The 19,235-nt window shown below is 45.0% G+C and overlaps 1 protein-coding gene across 2 annotated transcripts in view; it reads left to right on the forward strand.

The window, feature by feature from the left end:
• LOC125429043 (transitional endoplasmic reticulum ATPase-like) overlaps nucleotides 1-19,230 on the forward strand; it is a 38,741-nt gene extending 19,511 nt beyond the window's left edge. For both annotated transcript variants that reach the window (XM_048489801.1, XM_048489800.1), the window contains exons 4-18: nucleotides 2,976-3,118; nucleotides 3,480-3,610; nucleotides 3,848-3,979; nucleotides 4,332-4,434; nucleotides 5,183-5,316; nucleotides 6,175-6,310; nucleotides 9,023-9,135; nucleotides 10,123-10,287; nucleotides 10,827-10,949; nucleotides 15,378-15,590; nucleotides 16,107-16,285; nucleotides 16,683-16,812; nucleotides 17,001-17,159; nucleotides 17,369-17,520; nucleotides 18,350-19,230. In XM_048489801.1, coding sequence (XP_048345758.1) covers nucleotides 2,976-3,118; nucleotides 3,480-3,610; nucleotides 3,848-3,979; nucleotides 4,332-4,434; nucleotides 5,183-5,316; nucleotides 6,175-6,310; nucleotides 9,023-9,135; nucleotides 10,123-10,287; nucleotides 10,827-10,949; nucleotides 15,378-15,590; nucleotides 16,107-16,285; nucleotides 16,683-16,812; nucleotides 17,001-17,159; nucleotides 17,369-17,520; nucleotides 18,350-18,455 — 2,119 coding nt within the window. In that variant the 3' untranslated portion in view covers nucleotides 18,456-19,230. The remainder of the gene's footprint in view (nucleotides 1-2,975; nucleotides 3,119-3,479; nucleotides 3,611-3,847; nucleotides 3,980-4,331; nucleotides 4,435-5,182; nucleotides 5,317-6,174; nucleotides 6,311-9,022; nucleotides 9,136-10,122; nucleotides 10,288-10,826; nucleotides 10,950-15,377; nucleotides 15,591-16,106; nucleotides 16,286-16,682; nucleotides 16,813-17,000; nucleotides 17,160-17,368; nucleotides 17,521-18,349) is intronic.
• The last annotated feature ends 5 nt before the right edge of the window (nucleotides 19,231-19,235 follow it).

Genomic DNA, 19,235 nt, shown 5'->3' on the forward strand with positions numbered 1-19,235 from the left:
GATGAAGGGTATTGGTCCATTTTAATTTATTTATTTAACTTTTAAAAATCTACACAGAGACAATACTCAGAGGTCATCTTCACTTAACTTCTTCCTGGTAACAATAGCAACATTGCTAGTCCATTCAGAGGTACATGGCTCTATCACACTCATTTGTTTCCAGTTTCTGTCTTGACTATTTCCTTCATAAGCCCATACACAGGATAGGAATTAGACTTAACTGGTGAGTGGTCTCCTGTGTCTATATCATGAACAACCAGGTCAGTTCTTCCAGAGCAGCTGCTAAACAGTTCTTTACTGTTGCACAACTACTCCATTGGTTGCCGTTGTTGCTGGTATAGCAGGGCCTCACTGACAGAAATTTCAAATATTCTGGTCAGCCTTTCAGAGCAAATGTGGAACCTCAAAATCCTCCTCTTGACAAACTTCAATTGACATTTGCTGTATTTGACAGGTGACAAACCTTTTATGAACAAAGAGAAGACCTCTCTCAGGAGCTCTACAACCCCATCCAAAGTCCCTTCCAACTGCATAGCTATGGCAGGCTGAGGGGAGGGGCTGAATCTAGTCTGTTTCCACCTGACTGTTACCCGCATCAACACTTTCTTCTCTTATGTTTTTCATTAGAGAGGTCTAATTCTCCTCTCCCCCCCCTAAGTTTTGTTTTCCTCAGTTGCTTGCTGACTTTGCATGCCCCTCCCACAGCAAACACTTCCTAACATATGTTGATATGCTACCATATTTAAAGACCATTTTTCTAGCCCTGCCTGTTGTTGGATCTCTCCAAAGGAGTCATGCTTTTCACAGATTAAAGTGTTTGGCTTTTCTTGGAATATATGCTTTACCCTCTCTCAATGTGTACCATTTTGCATTTCAAAAATCCTCCAGCAAACATAGTGGTTTGTCTTTTGTATTTGCTAATTTAAAAACAAATATTTGCCTGCCAAGAAATATAGTATCTTAGGATGAGCTATTAATAGGATAATTAGGCAGCTAGTAATGAAAAAAGATCACTAATAATTATGGCAAGATTTGTTTTGGCATTTGAAGTCAGAAAAGGGAGACTGCAGTGAGAAAAAAACTACCTTGGAGTTAAAGGACAATGAAAAGATACCTGAAGGAAAAAATAGGCCATCTGATGACTTTCATTCTTTTTTTTAATTTTGAAGAGCCCGCTGCAGCAGCCTGAACAGAGGCTGGTGGGACATGCAGGAAGAGGAGGTGCGGCTGTGAGGCTTTACTGCTGCCTGAAAATGTCCAGGCGCCTAGACCCTGCCACCTTCACCTTGGCTGGCTAGCTCCCACCTGCCACCAGAGTTCCCTTCACATGCCTGCATGCCTGCCTTTAGGGGGAGACACTGGGCTTCCTAGGGTAGAAGGCCTGCTCCCTTGCCAGCCCTGCATCATGGTTTCTCAGGGAAGACCAACACTGGGCTTGAGCTGACTGCTTGCAACAGGAGGCCCACCCACTTGCCCGGGGGACTCCACCACTTCCACTCTCTGACCTGGGGGAGTCATGACCAGGTGGTGGGTGCAACAACTCCTTGCTGGAATGGGGGTAGGGGTGCCCAGCCAAATGTGCTGCCTATGTAACCCACATGAGTTGTGCCCAATGCTTGCAGCCCCCCCCCCCCATGCATCTGCATCTATCATCCTGGTTCTGGTTGAGATGGTTCTGGAGCATGCTCATCTGTTGTCCATTTTGCCCAAGTAACCAAGTTAGCAAAGTGTATTGCTGATCCACTGGTCTCACAGACAGTGCTGCTGGTAATTGCTAGACCTGAGGAGGTATTGGCACAGTCAGGTGGGTGTTCTCAAAGGATTCAAATCCATTGTCTGCTGGTTGAGCAATATCTAAACACTGTAGTCACTGAAAGGGGGTGCCAGAACAGTCTTTCCTTGGCCTCCTTTGTAATCCATCCAGCATAAATACAGGTCTATTTCCAAATATAATGCACATCTTTGGAGAGCTCTTGGTGGTTAGTTGTAATCCAGTAGGCAGACCTTTGACCTAAACTCCTGTTATTTTTACTAAAAAAATCCAAGAAACTTTGTTGACTGGTCAAGCTTCAGAGCTGGACACAGTGTGCTGCAGTACAAACAAACCTAGAATCTCCTACTTTGCTGCCACCGTGTATGAACCCGTAACCTCAAGTCCAAGCTCTGGGCATTGAAACCACAGCCAGTCCAAACTCCAGGCTGACAAGGTGCAGTTCACTTGATTAATGAGGCTGAGAGTTTTTCCTTTCTCAGAGGCCGATCTCTCCAGCTTCCAATTCATCTCTGGGGGAGCATACTCACAAGCAAACAGTGTTGTATACATCAGCTTTATATTAAAGTTTATTAAGAGCGAGATAAAACAGAACCAAAGCACTCTCAAGTTACTACAAGCAAAGCAAAATTTCCCAATAACTATAAGACTATAAATAACTTATATTCTGTCTAACTAAAGCTCTTTAAATTAGTTTACAAGGCCCATAATTACCACCATCCCCCTCAGAGGTTTATTGAACAAAACATGCCACATCCCCACAGTAGTGTTGCAGTTTAAATAGGAACAGGTAATCACCTGAAAGTAAGTAGGGGGAAAAGGGGGAGGGAAAAGTAACTGTCTGGGGTGAAACTGATGTTTAATGACTTCACCTGCAAACTTGGCAACTCCAGAACCAATCAGAGTCCAGCAATTAATTAACATTTTCAGCTGCAGAAATAAGTGCCAAACTCTTCAGAGCTCACTCCCAAGGTTGAAACTGGGGGCGTGATTTACTGGTGTTAAATTAGCAGCAATTGAAGGCATTCCTTTACTAGGCCTGAGCCACTGAAGCAGCTTACAATTTTGAACCAAAGTTTTGCTGACTTAAGGACAACAGGCAGAGTAGTACTTCCATACAGTTACCCAACAGATTACTCGGCAGGTTGTCCCTGAGAGGTCCTATGCTGTATAACAGAAACTAGCTGAGCCTTCCTCTGTACAGTGTCCAGGCCTGTCCAGATGTCAAGTATGGAAAGCGGATCCACGTTCTGCCCATTGATGACACCATTGAAGGCATGACAGGGAACCTCTTTGAAGTTTACCTCAAGCCCTACTTTCTGGAGGCTTATCGACCTGTACACAAAGGTGTGGAAGGACAAGACTGGTATATTATCCTATGAGACCTGCCACAAGGAAAAAGGCTCAGTGGGAAGGACAGAATTGTGGGAGAGGTATTTGGGGTTTGGAAAGGAGTTGCAGTGAAGACTTGCAGGGGTGCTCTTAAGTAACTGGAAGGGTGTTTAGAAAATTGTTTTCTTATCATTGAATTGTGGGGAGGAGGGTCCTTGGCAGTCCAAGTTGTCTATGCTTATTAGCTGAGGCAGCTGTTTTGTGTCATCAGTCTTCATTATGGGGATCCTCCTTTACTATGTTGTTGTATTCTGATTATGTACAATGGATGTTCTACCTCTAAAGCTAACATCGTGCTCCCCATTGATCTTCCCAGGTGACATTTTTCTGGTGCGAGGGGGAATGAGAGCTGTGGAGTTTAAGGTGGTTGAGGTGGATCCCACTCCCCATTGCATCGTGGCTCCTGACACTATCATCCACTGTGAGGGAGAGCCCATCAAACGAGAGGTCTGCATTTTGGGGATCATTCAGCACACAGCTTGCCACTGGGACACTTGTTTCCTTGTCTAGGTAGTGCAGAGGGACAGGATTTTTAAGAATAAGATCTGTGGTACAAGATTGTCCCACATATAAATATCTCTGGAGAAAAGGAGTATCAAGTGAAAAGCTGGACACATTCAGGATGCAGATTGTGTCTGGAAAGTGTTGGTGAGGGGCATCCCATTCACCCCTTTGTTCTTGCAGGATGAAGAGGAAAACCTCAATGATGTTGGCTATGATGATATTGGGGGCTGCCGCAAACAATTGGCTCAGATTAAGGAGATGGTGGAGTTACCATTGAGACACCCGGCACTCTTCAAAGCTATTGGTGTGAAGGTATAATGGGGAAAGTTGGAAAGCCAGGACGTAAAGGCTCTAGATTCATCATAACCCTTAATTATTTATAAATTGCCTAAGATATTTCACTATAGGAAGCATATCCCTTTTCTCAATCCTTCATTCATCATTTCCAGACTAGACTGTATGTATTATATGCCTTCATTGTATTGTAATATGTAATACATGGCTTCTGCTGTAATAGATTGGAGCTTTCCTTAACTTTCTTTCTTACCTAGTTCATTGGCCCCCAACTTCCTTCTTGAACCATTGCTTTCTGAGGGACGGTGCTTACTGTGAAGTGAGCCGCATACCTTGTTCCTCTTATACAATGCATCTCTTTCTTTCTTAGCCTCCTCGAGGGATTCTCCTTTATGGTCCTCCTGGCACTGGGAAAACGCTTGTGGCCCGGGCTGTTGCAAATGAAACTGGAGCCTTTTTCTTTCTGATCAATGGTGAGAAAGATGATACGATACAGAAGGCGAAAGAAAGAGGGGGCAGTAGTTCAGTGGGAGAGCATTTCCTTGGTCTGCAAAAGGTCTCACCAGTGTCTGCAATTAAAAAGACAAAATGGTAGGTGTTCTGAAGGATGCCTTCCTGAGACCCTGAAGAACTGCTGCAAGTCAGAGTAGACCGTGATAGGCCAATGAATTGACTCAGTATCTTGCCACTTCATGGGTGAGTGTCTCGGGGAAAACTCATTCAGCCAATCTTCCTCAATCTTTCACATCCTACTCCAGCTTCCCGATCTGGAAATATATGATGAGATTGACAGTGTAATCCTAAACAGGGTTGCACCCTTCTAAGTCCATTGAAGTCCAAGGGCTTTGGAGTGCCACCTGTGCATATGAGTGCTTTGATGGCCATAGTATATAAAGGCTGCCTTCAAGTTTTCCCGATAATGTACTATTTGTATACTTTCCAAGTGACTCTGGTGTCTGCTAGATCTTTTCTCCTCTAATTCTTTGGCTCCTCACCTATCAGGTGTGATCTTTTTGTTGACAGAATCATGAAGATACAGCTGACAATTTGGTTCTTGTGGGATAATTGCCCCTCTTTATTCACCAGGGCGTTTTGCCTGAAAAATTGACATTGGGATCCCAGATTCAGTGGGAAGGCTGGAAATATTGCAGATTAGGTGTATTTGGTTATTCTATAAAGGATCCTGGTTGCTCTTGTTCACTATCTTTTGCTGATCCTCAGGCCCAGAAATTATGAGCAAATTAGCTGGAGAATCCGAGAGCAACTTGCGTAAAGCATTTGAGGAAGCTGAGAAGAATGCTCCAGCCATCATTTTTATTGATGAGCTGGATGCCATTGCTCCTAAGAGGGAGAAGGTAAGGGCTGATATCTCTGAAAGTGGAAAGTAAAAACAGAAAAACATGCCCAGCAATGTTAATGCACTAGACAATGGTTCCCTGTATGCCTGGAGCAAGACATTATATAAAGAGCTGTCCTAAGAAACTTCTCAGGATTAAGTGAAAGAATATCAGTAGAGCTCCTTCTCTTCCTTTTGAACTGGCAAATTATGTTTGTTTGTTGTACTGGCTATGTTATTTTGAAAATGGAGATGTGTTTTCTCCTCCGGAGCTATCAATAGCAATTCTACATTAAGCTTACCAGCATAAAAGGGAAGCAGAAATAGCAGACTGAAGTGAACCCATCTGTGGAAGACGTTTAGTTCTGTGGTGGAATGGAAATCATTCTGGTTTTGCTTCAGTCTAAAATTCTCATAGTCTGACACTGGCAAGATCTATGCTGTAGAAGTTCTAAACCCATCATATAACATTCTGAACCTGCTGCTTGTGAAGAAGACAGACCGGATACCTTAATCCATTACAGTCTTCATGCTCTTGGTGTAGAAGAGGGTTCCGGCCAAAGTCCCTTGTCCTTATCCAGTCCCTTGGTTTTAGGGTGGTGATGTGATGCTGACCCTTGCAACATCTCATTATCCCTCAGGAATCCAGGCACGGGATTTAGTGATCCACAATGACAGATCCCCAGTCATCTGTCCCTCGATATACTCCAGAGGTCTGTTCTAATCTTACTGGATGCTGATGTGCTTAGGATCACTATGGATTGTTGGCTTTTCTAGAATGTGCATAAGGAGGGAGGGTGTCACGTGTTGCTGGTGATCAGGTGTCTTGATCTCCCTTTTCTGATCTCCCTTTTCTCCCTTGATCTCCCTGTTTCAGACACATGGGGAAGTAGAGCGCCGTATTGTTTCTCAGCTCCTCACACTCATGGATGGCCTGAAGCAACGCTCACATGTGATAGTTATGGCTGCCACCAATCGACCCAACAGTATTGATCCTGCCCTGCGTCGATTTGGTAGGAAAATGTTTCATGTTCTCATCTACCTATTCCAGACACTCTCCTCCCTTGGGTATGTGTCTTACGTCAGGAAGAAACCAGGTTCCTATTGCCACAGGTTTCTCCTAAGACACAGATTGAAAGGAATCATCCAGTTTTCTTTTATCCTGCAGCCTTCTTTTCAGCCTGAAGGAGTTGATTGTACTGAATTACTAGTTTCTTCTAGCCCTCCTGTTTAATCTATTAGGCCCTGGCCTCCTCATCAACCCACCACGCTGCTAGACCTTTTCCCCTCTAATTCTTTGGCTCCTCACCTATCAGCACTGGCATTTAGCTCAATGCCGGGACATCCGAGTCCCTTGGTGGCAGTGCTCCTGCCAAGGTCACGTGGGGCGGCAGCGTCGGGCTACTGGCTGCAGGGTTATGGCTACAGGCTGCACAGAGGCGGATGTGCAATAACCAGGCCTCCTTGTGGGGCGTGCTGGAGCTGCCTGGGACGCCAGCTGAGGAGTTTGGTAGAGGGGCGGCCCTGGCTTAGACAAGGCACCACATGTGACTCCATGTGGCTAGCATCACGGCTTGAAGAACCTTAGCAACGGAAAGGCTGCTGTAAAGGGGGCTCTTTCCCACTTCTGTGTGTGGAGATCCCCTAAAGCCACCTGCCTGCCGGAGTCTGAAGACAAACAACAGGTCAAGATGCAAGCAGCTTGCAGGGCACTGGCTGGCAGGCAGCCAGACTGGCCTTGCAGATTGGATCCGGGCTGGGGTAGAAGTGACGACTACCACAGCTGTTTGGGAGGGAGGTGGGGGGGGGGTGGCCTGGGCTGACTCTCTTCCTCCCCTCGGCTGCTCTAGGGGTGTTGCCAAGCTCCATGGCAGCAGGAGCCTTTTGCAAGGATTTTTCTCCTGTAAGAGCCTGCAAGAAGGTCTCAGCTCTCTTACAGGAGAAAAAATTCCTGCAAAAGGCCCTACCCGTCCATCAAGTTTCATAAGCTCTGTGAGCAGCTAAGCAGCCAACCAACCAGGTTCTTGATCCCAGGGGTGGGAGCGGCCAGCCGCTGTTTGGGAGGTGGGGGTGGCCTGGGCGACTTTCTTCCTCCCTGCGGCTGCTCTGCAGGGGGTGTTTGGCGTGCTCCCTGGCCACGGCAGAGACCTTTTACCAAGCGATTTTCTCCTGTAAGAGCCTTGCAGAGAAAGTTCTCCAGCTCTCTTAGCAGGAAAAATCCTTGCAGAAGGCCCCGCCAGCCAAAGGCGCTTCCCAACACCCCCCCAGAGCAGGCTAGAGCAAGCCCCAACCGAGGTCTTTGATCCCTCAAGGGGCGGGGAGGCAGCTGTTATTTTGGGAGGGTGGGGTGGTTAGCCGCTCCCACAGCGGCAGGAACCTTTGCAAGTATTTTTTTCTCCTGTAAAAGAGCCTGCAAGAGAGTCTCCAGCTCTCTCTTACAGGAGAAAATCCTTGCAAAGGCCCTGCCAGCCAGGGGCGCTAAACTACCCCCACAGAGCAGGCGTGAGGGCAGCCCCAGCCAGGGTCTTGATCCAGTGGTAGGCCGAGCCAACTGTTTCACTGTTTGGGAGGGGTGGGGGGGGTGACCTGGGCGACTTTCTTCCCTCCCCAGGGCTGCGTGTTCTAGAGTGCGTTTCACGGGCTCCCTGGTCGACAAGGGCCTTTGCAAGCGATTTTTCTCCTGTAAAGAGGAGTCTGCAAAGAGAGTCTCAGCTCTCTCTTACAGGAGAAAAATCCACTGGTGCAGAAAAGGCCTCCCCTACTGGCCAATGGAGTGCATCAAACACCCCCCCAGAGCAGCCGAGGGCAGCCTCCAACCAGGTCTTGGCAAGTGATCCTGTGATCTCAATTTGTGAAGAGAGGTCCCTGATAGATGGACTTGAGTGTGGGAGACAGAACTCCGGAAAAATGGATTCTAGAGTTTGGGTATCAGTATTATACGGTATGTTGTGAGAGAATCCCTCAAGAGATGGGAACTCTTGGTGTTTTTTACTGAAATGTTTATGATTCCAAGAATAGTTCCCACAATTCTATGCAAGAACAATAAAGGCATGTGAGCTGTAACAAATCTTATACCATGGAGAGACTAATTCCAATGTATTGTTACAGAAATATTTGTATTTTATTTCAAGTTAAGTTATTTTTATAAAGAATAATTTATTTTAAGCTATTCCAAGTTTTCTAAGTTCACGTTATTTCTAAAGACTGTGAATTCATGTTATTAAGTGCCTTACATATTGTTATTGTTACAGCTAAATTTGCCCCTTCCCTCCATCCCTTCCTTCCTGGCTCGGTACTGGATTTCTAATGCTGGGGGGCAACGGGGGGTGAAGATATAACACCATGGGAAACATTTTTCATATGAGTAATAAAACATTTTGAAAGCATTTTGAGATATGTTTCCAACATTTTTATTTCTGCTGTGTGGCATGGGCTCCATTGCAATATTCTGTTCAGATTTGGGAGTTAGGACATGTTCTATATAATGAGATGGTAGACTTTAAGGATGACCTGGTGCAAAAAACTTCATTCATTGGTAGTAGTGGGTGGATCCGGGTACGGCTGCCCATATTTGGCCAGAGGCACAAAACTCAGATTTCGTCCCGGGCTACATTTTCCCTAGCTACGCCCCTGCCTATCAGGTGTGATCTTTTTGTTGACAGAATCATGAAGATACAGCTGACAATTTGGTTCTTGTGGGATAATTGCCCCTCTTTATTCACCAGGGCGTTTTGACCGAGAAATTGACATTGGGATCCCAGATTCAGTGGGAAGGCTGGAAATATTGCAGATTCATACCAAGAACATGAAACTGGCTGATGATGTGGATTTGGAGAAGGTAAAGGATGGGGATTGGAGCTGCATGTGGAGGGAGAGTGTACTCAAGAGATGGTCAAAGATGTGTATATCACTTGGAGTTTCGAACTGGCAAATTCACCCATGCATATTAATTAATAACACAGCATAACTCGTAGACATAAATGGGTCATCAAGTACAATACAGTGAACTTTCATATCCCTTCAAATGCAGTGCTTTTCAAGGATGTTGTTTCCCACAGTCTTTATATTGAAAAAAGTGATATAAATGTATGTAGCAACTGGTCTTAAGTATCTGGGAACTGGAGTTATGCCCTGCTCTTTCTTGCAAAGGTATGAAAGGAAATAGTTGAGGTACTGAGATGCTTGGTTTCTATAAAAAATTGGGCTGTTCAAGCAGTGCCATAGGAAGGGGAAATGGCGCCTGGGGCAAAATGGCTGCCGCCCCCACCAAAAAAAACTTTCCTCACCTAAGTTTTTAAAGCGAAAAAGCAGCTTGCTGCCATCTGTGGGGGCTGCTGCAGGCTGTAGAGTCAGCTGCAGGCTGTGGAGGCAGCTGGAGGGGAGGGGTGGGGGGAGTAATTCTCCGCCCCCCACCTGCGCCCGGGGTGTTTGTCTTCGCCACCCCTTTGTAGCTCCGCCACTGGGCTTAAGAGAACTAGAGAGTCATTAGTGTGTGTACAGGATTGTGTGTGCTTGTTGGAGCATCCATAGCGTCATTCAGACACTGGTGATAAAGCAGAGATAGACAGATTCAAAAGGCACTGTGTGTAGGATGATCTCTGTGTTACAGGGCATTCGTCATTGCCTGAGGTTAACTAAAGCATGCCTTGCTTTGAGTAGCTATTTGTGCACTAAGCTGTGACAAGTGGCTCTCTGACTCCAGGCAGTGAATGAGTCATTCTCCCTAGAACACATTTCAGGGCTCGGGTACTTGACCTCTAAAAAGTTGTCCTAAGGATCATCCACAGAGACAGGCACTCATCAACACAAGCTGTCTGTGCTGCAGGTTGCCAATGAGACGCATGGCCATGTGGGTGCCGATTTGGCAGCATTGTGCTCTGAGGCAGCACTCCAGGCAATCCGGAAGAAGATGAACGTCATTGACCTGGAGGATGACACCATTGATGCCGACATCCTTAACTCCATGGCTGTTACCATGGATGACTTCCAGGTGGGCCAGATCCATCATTTCAATGGGAAGAATGGAATGCTAAGGTGGAATGGTTCATCCATAGTAACTTTGGTCTTTTAATCATGGATTTATATCTGTCAAAATATGAAGAGGGTGGTAATCCTGATTGCAGGGTCCCAAGGACTACAATTCACTCATTAAAAGTCTTCCTTGTTGTTTTAGTTCTGATTTGCAGTTTCTAATGCTGAGATTTGACAGCTTACATCTAGCTCACAAAGTATCTCCTAAGCTAGGTGTTATTTCCTCTAGCTTACACATTTTTTCATATGAAGTAAAAATGATGACCAATCCAGTTCCTTCTTGGAAATGCATTCCTCAGGCCCATTTACAGATCTGTAACTTCTTTTGTATTAGCCCTATTTCTATCTTATGCCTGTGGTATGTTCTGTTTTCCTTGTGGAAAGTTAACTGGGATATTGAATCCAGACAAGCAGTCCTCTGTCAGGTAGACACTAATTTCAGCACTTTGTGCATTCGTGTCGGCCACATTACATCTCTGCTGCTTTCCTTCTTTTTAGTGGGCTCTTGGCCAGAGTAACCCCTCAGCACTACGTGAGACTGTAGTAGAAGTGCCACAGGTCAGCTGGGATGATATTGGGGGTCTTCAGGAAGTGAAACGTGAGCTGCAGGAGCTGGTGCAGGTCAGTAGGATCGTGCTGTGGTTTAAGTTTGCTCGAACTCTAATAGAAGTAGCAGCTGCAATCATTTCAATTCATTTCAATTTCTAGATATTGTTCAGTGTCAGAGAATTAAATTGACAAAGATTTTTGATTTCAAGATTAATTCTTTAAAGATTTAAGAACTCTTCTATCATAACACTAGTAATTTATGTTGGAAACAAAATGTGCCTCCAAACTTAGTTTTAAACTTGAATAAGAAAAAATACTAAGTAATGTTTTTTGAATGGGAAAATTTCAAAATGAGTTAATGATGCAGATAAACAGAATAGTAGGCAACACAATACCAGTGAATTCTGAAGTCATTCTGTTTGGGTTTGCTAATTATTTTGTTATTCTTAAATGTTATAATATGGTGTTTATCTACTGTCAGCTTCAAAAATGATTGCCAATATGGACAGAAACCTGAAAGTCAACCCCTTAAATTATGAGTTAATACTATTTGTCAAACAGTCAAACTTCCAACTGAAAGTGTTCAAGTAAAAGATGAGGACAAAAGAAGCAACTGTTTAAGTTAATTGGAAACTATTTTTTTGAATTTGTGGAAGAAATAAGGGGATCAGATATAAATAGCTATAATTGCTTTGCATTGATTTGAAATTGGGTGAAAAATGAAAGAGAACAGGTAGGGAGCCTGTGAGACTTGCAGGGGTTGGAAGGGAGAATCCCATCCTTTCTGCCATGCTGGTTCACTGGCCACCCAGTCCCACTTCTCTTCTGCCTTCCTGCCCACTTGCCATGCTAAAACTCTGTGGTTTATGTGATGGTGGGGGAGGGGCTTCTGTGCCTTGCTCACATCTCTCCAACTTGCACAGACCATGGAATGGGGGAATGACAGTAGTTCCTGTTCCACTTCCCCAGCCCTCCTCTGCCTACCTGTCCAGCGATTATGACATCTGCTGGGCAGGGCCATCTCTTCTTATTCCTAAGGAGGGCGGATGAGGCCAGGTTGACAGAGGTGTCCTGGGGATTAATCCCCCATTTTTTAACTTTTTAAATTTTTCTGCAAACCTTGAAGTTACCTCAGTTTTGCAGAACAATCTCTGCAGCTGGTGCCATGCTGAGAATTAGATACAATAAGCAGGAAGATTCTTGATGGGGAATCCCATGCTTTTTTGTTCCCCCATCCGCTGGGCCACCCATTCATCAGCCAATCCACCCACTTGAAGAGCTGCAACCAACAGCTGCCTGGTTCATGGGCATGGAGACCGGCTGCAGCTCACCCTTTCTTCATCACCCCCCTGCCTGCAAAGCCACCATCTCCACCTGCTTGACACGTGTGGCAGTATTATTATTATTATTTATTAGATTTTTATACCGCCCTATCCCCGAGGGGCTCCGGGCGGTGTACAACAATAAACATAATATAACATAAAATGGCTAAATCTTTAAAAACAGCGATAAAACAGTAAAAGCTAGATCTCATAAATACAATATAAAAAATAATACTAGCATAAAAAAAAAAATAAAGGGCGTCCAGCAGCTCCAAAATTCAAAATCCTCTTCCCAAGAGGGAGGAATGGCAGGTCCCATTGAATGACAAACGGCCCAGATGTAGAGGGCCATGAAAGGGGGGGAAGGGGGCACCATCAGCAGCCGGTTCCTCCAAAGGCCCGGCAGAACAGCTCCGTCTTACAGGCCCTGCGGAACTCACCAAGGTCCCGCAGAACCCGGACAGTTGGAGGAAGAGCGTTCCACCAGGCTGGGGCCAGAGCCGTAAAGGGCAATCCGTAAAGGGTATCTCTAACTCCTGATGACTACTTCCGTGTGCCTGCCTGCTGACATTCAGTGGCAGCTCTCACGCTCTCCCTTCAATGACACACACACACACCTGCCTTAGGCAGCAGCAACAGGTCCTTCTCCTCTGCCTGCACTTCATTATGTTGTGTGTGCAAGCACAGGCAGTGTTCCTGTTTTGGGGGGATTTAACCCCCCTCCTTTGGTGTGGATTTGTCTTCAAACCTAACCAGGCTACATTCTCAAGGCCTGCCAATCTGAATGGGAGCCAGGCTCAGCATTAGATATAGATAGCGAGGATATCCGAGACACATGGGAAGTAATCTTATCCTCTGCCCATCCAGCTTGGACAGTGGTAGCTTCTGCTCCCTTCTTACAGCCAGTGCAGTATAGTGGTTAGCAGCAGCAGACGCTAATCTGGAGAGCTAGACTTGAATCCCTGCTTCTCCACATGAATCCGGCTGGTCACAGCTTTCATAGTTCCCTCAGAACTCTCTCAGCCCCATCTACCTCATAAGGTGCCTGTTGTTGTGGGGGAGGGGAGAAAATCAATTTTAAGCCACTTTGCAACTCCTTGCAGTAGAAAAAAGCAAGGTATAAAACAGCTCTTCTTCACCAAGTTCTCTAGCCTATGGGGAGACTCTTGTAAAACATTTGCACAAGCACAGACAATGTACCTCTATTTTTCTGCAAACTGGTGACACCTCCAGGCAGGCAGAAGACCACTGCCCCCCTTCTGAACTTGGCCTCATTCTCTGGGTCTGTTGGTCCACATGAGGTCCAGGTTTAACATTAGAAATAGGATGACCATGAATGTGTTATCTTCTGAAGGTGTTTTGTATCAAGCTGGACCTCTTGTGTGTAGAATGAAAATTACTAATATATTTATACTATATTTCTTTTTTTGCTTATTTTTGTTGTAATTTTCTTTTGTTGTAATTGCAGTTGTATCTGCCTTTTATAAACATTACATAAGATTTCTAAGAATGCACTAACTTAGCAAACATATGTGAAAGCATGAATTGCTTAAAAAATAAGTAACATTGCATGCTGAAAGATAAGATTTAACCAGTTAAAATGCTGTGTTCTGGCCTTTCTACATGAACACAAGCCATCATAGTCCTCACATTACTTTGTACATTGGGACTGTTGACTGATAAGAAAAAGAAACGCATTCCAAATATATGGGTTAATAACTTTTAGAAATTGCCACTGCCTGAGGCCAGTTTCCTGAAGACACAGGGAACTGTGGTACATACTGGGAAAAGTTATGCCTAAGGACCAGTTTGAACATGACACATGATTAGGATGTAACACTCCTTTGAAAGATGAAAGCAGCTAAGGTGGGCAAAGTAATTGGATCAAAACTATGGTACTGGAGAAGGGCATTTAATTATTTTCTCCGGGGCCATTTTGGGTTTTTTATTCTTTAGCACTGTGACATTTCTCTGACATCCCCTCCAGTGATTGTTATTAATATAAACCAAGTCCTTAAGTAATCAGCACTGCAATCACTTGCAGAATTACTCCAGTTTTAATACATTGAAATCAATGGACTTAGACTGGAGTAACTCTGCATAGGGTTGCACAGTAGGGCTATAATCCTAAAAACAGCTTCTTGGGAAAGAGGCCCATTTGATAAGTGGAACTTCTGATTAGCTTGCTTAGGATTGCTTCCTTTGTCACATCATGTGTGACTTTATATAGTCCACACATCTTGAACTGCACCTGGAATCAGTGGCACCTGTGAAAAAGAAATGTAATGCATGTGTTTGCCTGTGTTTTTCAACAGCCAAGTGGCTGCATTTTGCCCAAGTGGAAATTTCTAAATGATTTGAAAGGATAGTTCCAAGTTGTGCATGCTACAGTAGTCAACTAGAAATCATAATTTAGATAACTGTTTTGAAGTTCGCTTTAGAATGCAGCAGTAACAATCTGTTGGGGGAAAAGGTGGTCCTTTATATAGCTGTTACCTGGGAAACTAGGTATAGCTTAAAATCTAGATGTTCCCTAGTGTTACTACAATCTTTTGCAGTCTTTCCCTATCTCAAACTGGTGAAAACAGAAGTCAAGTATTAATTTTCCCAACTTTGAGTTGTTACTATAGCTGCTGTATACTGCATAGTAGATCTGTGCAAAGGAGGGGTGTGTGTGGGGTGGTGGTAGTAGCACACTGTGTCCTCTACTTTTTACAAATGTATGCTAAGTCCTCCCCCCTCCCACAAACACACACTGCCACTAATCCTGTATGTAGAGCCACTACTCAATGCATATGCATATCTCTAAAACATAGGAAACATATCATGGACTGAACATTGATATCCACTATATTAACAAACCCCGGGGACTGCTAGAGTGCAAGAGTAAGTATGATGGAATAGTGGCACAGGATTGAAACAGGTTATTCCTGTTTCCGCAGGAAATTCCACAGGAAACTGTGGAATTTTCCCACCTTATTTTCAGAATAGTTGGGGGAAACACATTCCACTGGCAAAGGTTTGGGGAATTAGTTCCTCCCTTTTCCTTAGCTTTGGAATACTAGACCCCAGACAAGAAAAAAAGAGGCAATGTGTTATTTTAAAGCTTGTAAATAGCAGAGTGCTGCAACTGCACGGGTAGTTGCCAGCTGCTTAATTCTTTGCTACTTCTCACCAGTTCCCAGTGGAGTATCCTGACAAGTTCCTGAAGTTTGGGATGACGCCATCAAGAGGTGTTCTGTTCTATGGACCGCCTGGGTGTGGCAAGACGCTGCTGGCCAAGGCCATTGCCAATGAGTGTCAAGCTAATTTTGTCTCCATCAAGGGTCCTGAGCTGCTCACCATGTGGTTTGGAGAGAGCGAGGCCAATGTCCGTGATGTTTTTGACAAGGTACAAATTGGGAGCAGCCGTGATGGCAGCTGAAGAGGGCAGGAGATGGAGTGTGCAAGTTCCTTAATCCATGTGAAGACCCAAAAAGTAAAGGAGGCTATAATGAATCATATAACTCTCTTGAGACTCAAGAAGTTAGGGCACTTATTCCAAAGCATTGTGTTAAGGGAAGTCACTGGTAGAATATTGTGTTAACAGTTGTCCATGGACTTTATTGTTTCTGTGCTCTGGTCATGTTGGCAGACTGAGGTTTTATCTTCTTGGCACCTCTAACTCGCTAGGTTAGCTATACACGCTTTCACTTGGATAGGAGCATGTAGCTCTTCATTGCCATTGAGCTAGAGTGGGAACAATATAGCCATTACTGGAAGGATGAGCTTCTGCAATTAAGGATAGGCTATCATTGTATTCAGTGAAGTAATACACTGTATTGGAATGAAGCACGGGCCTGTGAGCACTAGGCACGTCCATGGGCAAACCCATCCTTGGCTCACTTGGGCATCTTCTGTTCTCCAGGCCCGGCAGGCAGCACCCTGTATCTTGTTTTTTGATGAACTGGACTCCATTGCTAAAGCACGGGGTGGTGGTGCAGGAGATGGTGGAGGTGCAGCTGACCGTGTTATCAACCAGATCCTCACTGAGATGGATGGCATGACCAACAAGAAGACAGTTTTTATAATTGGTGCCACCAATAGGTGAGACCTTCAAAGCAGAATGAAACGGTTTCAGTTGGGGGGGAAATGAATCTGTGGGCAAGTGAGGGCAACTGAGGGGGGAATGAAACTGTGGGCAAATTATGTGTGCTTGAGACTTCTCTCAGACTGTTTTGGTGGTTTTATGACCTCTTTGTCTCAGTACCAAGTCAGCCACTTGAGCGCCAAATGCTCTCCCTGGTTATTCTAATAGCCACAGGATGGGTCTCCTTAAGAGAGACTCAAACCAGGACCAGGGCACTAGAGATGAGTGTTTACAGTTGGATTCCTGGGCTGTATATATCATTCTGTGCTGCTCCTGAGCAGAGACACAGTGCAAATCCCCGGGTGTAGCAGCCAGTGAGCCTTAAGACCATTTCTATAAATCTTTGACATCCAGACCAGATATCATCGACCCAGCCATTCTTCGTCCAGGGCGTTTGGACCAGCTCATCTACATCCCTTTGCCTGATGAGAAGTCTCGAGTGGCTATCCTCCAAGCCAACCTGCGTAAATCACCTGTTGCAAAGGTTAGCAAAGGTGGGGTTGAACAGTGGAGTGGAGTTTACAAGTGGGTACTGGATTCCAAGTTCATATTCCGCTCTCCACTTTGTCTTCCAATGGAGAAAGATATCTGACAGAAAAGGTAAATGTCTTGGAAGGAATGTTTATCTTTGCTGTCAAGGCTCTTTCCACAGTATGTGTCTTCCTCTGACAGGATGTGGACTTGAATTATCTGGCTAAAATCACACATGGCTTCTCTGGTGCAGACCTCACTGAAATCTGCCAACGTGCCTGCAAGCTTGCCATCCGTGAGGCCATTGAGATGGAGATCAAGGCAGAACGGGAACGCCAGCGTCACAAATATGCTGCTATGGTATGGGGACAGGGCTCTTCCACTTTCCTACAGAGTCTGGGCATATTCCCCACTGTCGTCTCAAGCCTTGTTCTTGCCTTTAGTAACTCATCCTTCACTCCCCACCCATCTCAAGGAGTCATGGTATCCATCACTCCATCAGCCTGGTAAGGTTATGAGATTAATGAAGACGCAGGCTGACTGAGTTTTTCTTTTACCAATGTTTACAGGATGATGATTATGATCCAGTACCAGAGATCCGCCGTGATCACTGTGAGGAAGCAATGCGCTTTGCTCGCCGCTCAGTCAGTGATAATGACATACGCAAATATGAGATGTTTGCCCAAACATTACAGCAAAGCCGTGGCTTCGGTAATTTCAGGTACGAGTGAAGGAATCTGTTTCTTCCTTCCCCCTTAAAGTTAGGATTTATCCATGCTTTCAGCATTGGACAGTATATGGGACACCTGGCATAACTCTCGTTTATGGTGAGAGACTATGAGACTCCTCCCACCCCAGTTATTCTTGTTTTACTGGCCCAGGGGGACGTGTGAAATCCAGGCTAGTTTTCAGTGTACACCGGGAAGTGGAAGGATGGGAGCAGTATTCTTATAAAAGTGCTTACGGCTGGGTACCTGATAACTAAAGTAACTGAAACCTGAACTTTGCTCTCAAACAATGTTGGAACTTTGGCCTCACTTTGACTCCCATAATGACTCCTGTGGGCTGCATACTAAGACTTGCCTACCTAGGTAAACAAGACATAATCTTATTTATTACATTTATGCTCCAGTAATGTCTTTAAGACAGCGTACATGATAAAAGTACATACACAGGATATATTAAAATAAAACAAAACCAGTAAAATGAAACCGCTGAAGGGATGAAATCAACAAAAGACAGTTTACAGAACAGCAGAACAGCAATCCAGTTACAGAGATCCAGAGTCAGATTGATGCACATGAATCATTTGTGGATTGGAAACTCTGGGCATAAACGAGCTGTTCATTCAGAACATGCATCTGTCTGCATTACATTTCTTTGAGTGGAAAGTACTTTTAAATGCCTGTCCCCATTCACACAAAACAGTTCACCTGCCAACACTTTGTTTATAGGTGACAGCGGCAGGACTGGGACCTGCATTCATAACACAGAATAAATACTTTCCCCCTTCCTCTGTATTGAATCCACCTGGCTCTCTTTCTCCATAGGTTCCCAGCAGGAAATCAGAACAGTGGTGGGACAGGCAGCACTGGAAGCAACAGCGGCCAAGGGAGCCTTTTCCAGGAAGAGGGTGATGACGATCTCTACAACTGATTGCCTGGGGAATGCCTACTTCTGCTGGAACTGTTGGTCCCCACTGCTTATTATTACCATATTTCATGTGGAATCTGGAGTGGGAGGCTCTGCATCCTGTTCTCTTTCACCCTTCTATACAAAATCTGGCAACAAACGACTCACAGCTAATTTTAATATGTGAGGCCATTCTCTTATTCCCCATTTGTGTAATATGTGAGGCCAGGTGCCTCCTTCCAAGTATTTCGAACGTCTTGGCTATGACTTTGAATCTCGTGGTTTGTCCTATCGTTGTGCTTGCAGGATGTTAAGACGGTACCCCTCCCTTTCACTAGGGGGAACCAATGCCCAAGCAGCTGAAGAACCCTGCTGGATCAGACCAAAGGCCCATCTAGTTCAGCATCCTGCATTCAACAGCAATCCACCAGATGCCTCTCCAAGTAAGATGTGGAGCTGTCCACTCATCCTCTTTGTCTTGTCTCAAACAGTCCCAAGATAGCACTCGTTCCTTTTAGGACTGTATTGATGACTCCTTATGTAGAACTCAGACAGCTGGAGGCTCTGCAGTCTCCCAGCTCTGCTTGCTAGACAGCACCACCTGCTTGCACTGGTCTTGTCTGCCTTACAGCAAAGGCAGCTTTTGGAACCTGGTTATTCATGAGACTGTATGAACTCCAGTTTGTATCATCAGGTGATGGAAGCATCTGGGTATCCAATAAACTGGAATTGCATGCCCATGCTCCTGGGAAAAAAGCTCTGTAAAAGATGTCACATAATAAAGGCCTGTGCTATAGTGTCTGT

This window comes from Sphaerodactylus townsendi, linkage group LG03 (genome assembly GCF_021028975.2).
Source record: "Sphaerodactylus townsendi isolate TG3544 linkage group LG03, MPM_Stown_v2.3, whole genome shotgun sequence".
NCBI lineage: Eukaryota > Metazoa > Chordata > Lepidosauria > Squamata > Sphaerodactylidae > Sphaerodactylus > Sphaerodactylus townsendi.